The sequence below is a fragment of the Penaeus vannamei genome, chromosome 1 (assembly GCF_042767895.1).
Source record: "Penaeus vannamei isolate JL-2024 chromosome 1, ASM4276789v1, whole genome shotgun sequence".
Lineage (NCBI taxonomy): Eukaryota > Metazoa > Arthropoda > Malacostraca > Decapoda > Penaeidae > Penaeus > Penaeus vannamei.
Window position 1 is genome coordinate 22,987,900 of NC_091549.1, and position 2,500 is coordinate 22,990,399.

Consider the following 2,500-nt stretch of genomic DNA (forward strand, 5'->3'; position numbering starts at 1 on the left):
GACATTTAATGCAGGTGCAACATAATTTATCAATTTAATATATATTAGATATTCTGTGGAATAGGTTGTCTTGGATCATCATTATGCTTCTTTTTCTTTTCTTATTATTAACCTCATGTCGCTGAGAAAATGTTGTGTACACTGTAGTATTGTTTTGTGAAATGTCTCTACATAGCCACAAAATAGTCACTTAGTAGACCTTGTAACCTCGTCTGATTTCACCTTTCCTAGAATTTGTGGGATTTTTTTTTTATTAGTGTTATCAATATTGATGCTGTTATTATTTTTATAGACATTATAATTATTAAAGTGATATTGACATTAGCAACAGCAATATAACATAATGAAAAATATTTCTGAAAATCAAGAAAAATAGTAAGCAGATGAAATAGATAGTACTTGTAATTGTCTCATTGGCAACATGGTATTAGGAAAGCCATCAATGTATAAAGACAATATAAACTAAAGTCATAATGGATGGCATGTAAGGACATGCCATCCCTGGCAGTGTTGGGTTAACCCGCGGCTGCAGGAAAAATATAGGGTTCATTGTAGTATTCTTTTGTGAAATGCATCAACACTTTGATGGCTCGACAATTGATCAGCCACCAAGGAGTTAATTAGTAGACCTCACAACTCAACCTGATTTCACCTTTCTCTGTTTTTATAGAGATGGAGAAAAATTACTAATGCCATCAATATTGATGCTGTTACAATTGATATAGGCATTATGATTATTGTAATGTACTTGACATTACTAATAATATAATATAAGAATAAATATTTCAGTAAATCAAAGAAAAGGGTAGACAGTATGATAGATAGGATTAGTAATTAGCTCAATGGAACCATCTGTGTATAAAGACAATTGATAAACTAAATTCACAATGGGCATGGCATGTATGTACATGCCATCCCTGACAGCACCATGTTGGTACATGCCATCCCTGACAGCACCATGTTGGTACATGCCATCCCTGACAGCACCATGTTGAGCAAAGTGTCATGAACTACAAGCATATCTATTTTTAGAACTGGGAATAAATTTGTGATGCATATTTCAACCTTTTGATCCTTTAAAGTTGCAGAGATGTAGTGCACCAAAGCCTGTATAGTTTAAAAAAAAAAAAAAAAAAAAATTATGCTATCTGAACAATTCACCAATAAAACTAGGATAAGAATTCAGCTTATTAACATTAGTACAGTCCAGTAGAATTCACTTATCCATCTCAAAATATCTCCGAAATTGCTTAAGCTAGGGTCACACAAGTCTTCTCTGTCCTTGGATTCGTAGGCAGCCTTGCCGAAGTCTGGCCAGCTACAGCTTTTGATTGGTTTGTTGACCTGACTTTAGCGAGGCTGTCTAGGGTTCCCAGGACAGAGAAAACAAGTGTGACCCTAGCTTTCAGCTCACACACTATTGGGATCTTTTGCAGAAAGATGCCCAAACATGGCTTACCCCAACAAAAGTGAAATCACACTTCTGGAATGGTGATAATTATGATAATAATAATGACAGTGATAATGATGATAATGACAATAATAATGATGATACTATTGCTACTAATAATAATAATGATAATTATAATGATAATGAGGATAATGATAATAATAATAATAATAGTGGTAATAATAATAATAGTAATAATAATAATAAGGAGGATAATAATAATACTAATAATAGTTGTGATAATGATGATAATAACAATAATGATAATGATAATAATAAAAACAACAACATTAACAATATCAATGAAATTTGAAAATAAAAACTTTAACTTGAAAACACAAGCAATGGGGAAGTCTTTCAATTCTTGCAGTATATTAATTAGAGGAACAGAAAACAGTTCTCTAAGGCACTGAGGGGAATAAAAATTATGCAGTGATGATAGCCTTTTTTTATTTCGTTAATGTGTTCATTTATTACTTAGTTTTATTTTTATTTATTTCTCACAAAGATGGAGGGAGGTGTTGTCAGATGATAGCCTTTTTTATTACGTTGATATGTTCATTTATTACTTTGTTTTATTTTGTTTTATTTTTCTCAAAGATGGAGGGAGGTGATGTCATAGCTCAGTCATTATTTCAACCCTGACTTCCCTTTATTTCTGTGTTTTATTTTGTTTAGCATTGAATATAGAAGTCTCATCATATCGCATGTATCTTTCATTAAGATATGTTCCTCTTCCAGATCCTTCATCTTTCCCTTGTTGATGAAGAGTAGGAAACCAACGCCATTCTTGCCGTTCTTCTTTGCCTTTTTGACGTGCCTGTATAACGGAATCCTCCACGGGCTGTATTTTGTTAACTTCTATCACTACAAGAATGAAGTATGGCTTTACAGACCCAATTTCTATATTGGTAAGTTTTTTCATTAATTGGAACAATAGTTTATTTCAATACAGACACAAAGCCAGCAACATGGCTGCAAAAAATAAATTAGGCACCACCACAATGAAACAATAAGCTGTTATATTTTAAGTCAGTTTTTCCTACAATT

The 2,500-nt window shown here is 32.4% G+C and overlaps 1 protein-coding gene across 1 annotated transcript in view; it reads left to right on the forward strand.

The window, feature by feature from the left end:
• Positions 1-2,500, forward strand: part of LOC113823899 (3-oxo-5-alpha-steroid 4-dehydrogenase 1) — a 6,116-nt gene that overhangs the window by 1,125 nt on the left and 2,491 nt on the right. Inside the window, exon 2 of the mRNA XM_027376626.2 lies at positions 2,192-2,361. Within this exon, the coding sequence (XP_027232427.1) occupies positions 2,192-2,361 (170 nt within the window). The remainder of the gene's footprint in view (positions 1-2,191; positions 2,362-2,500) is intronic.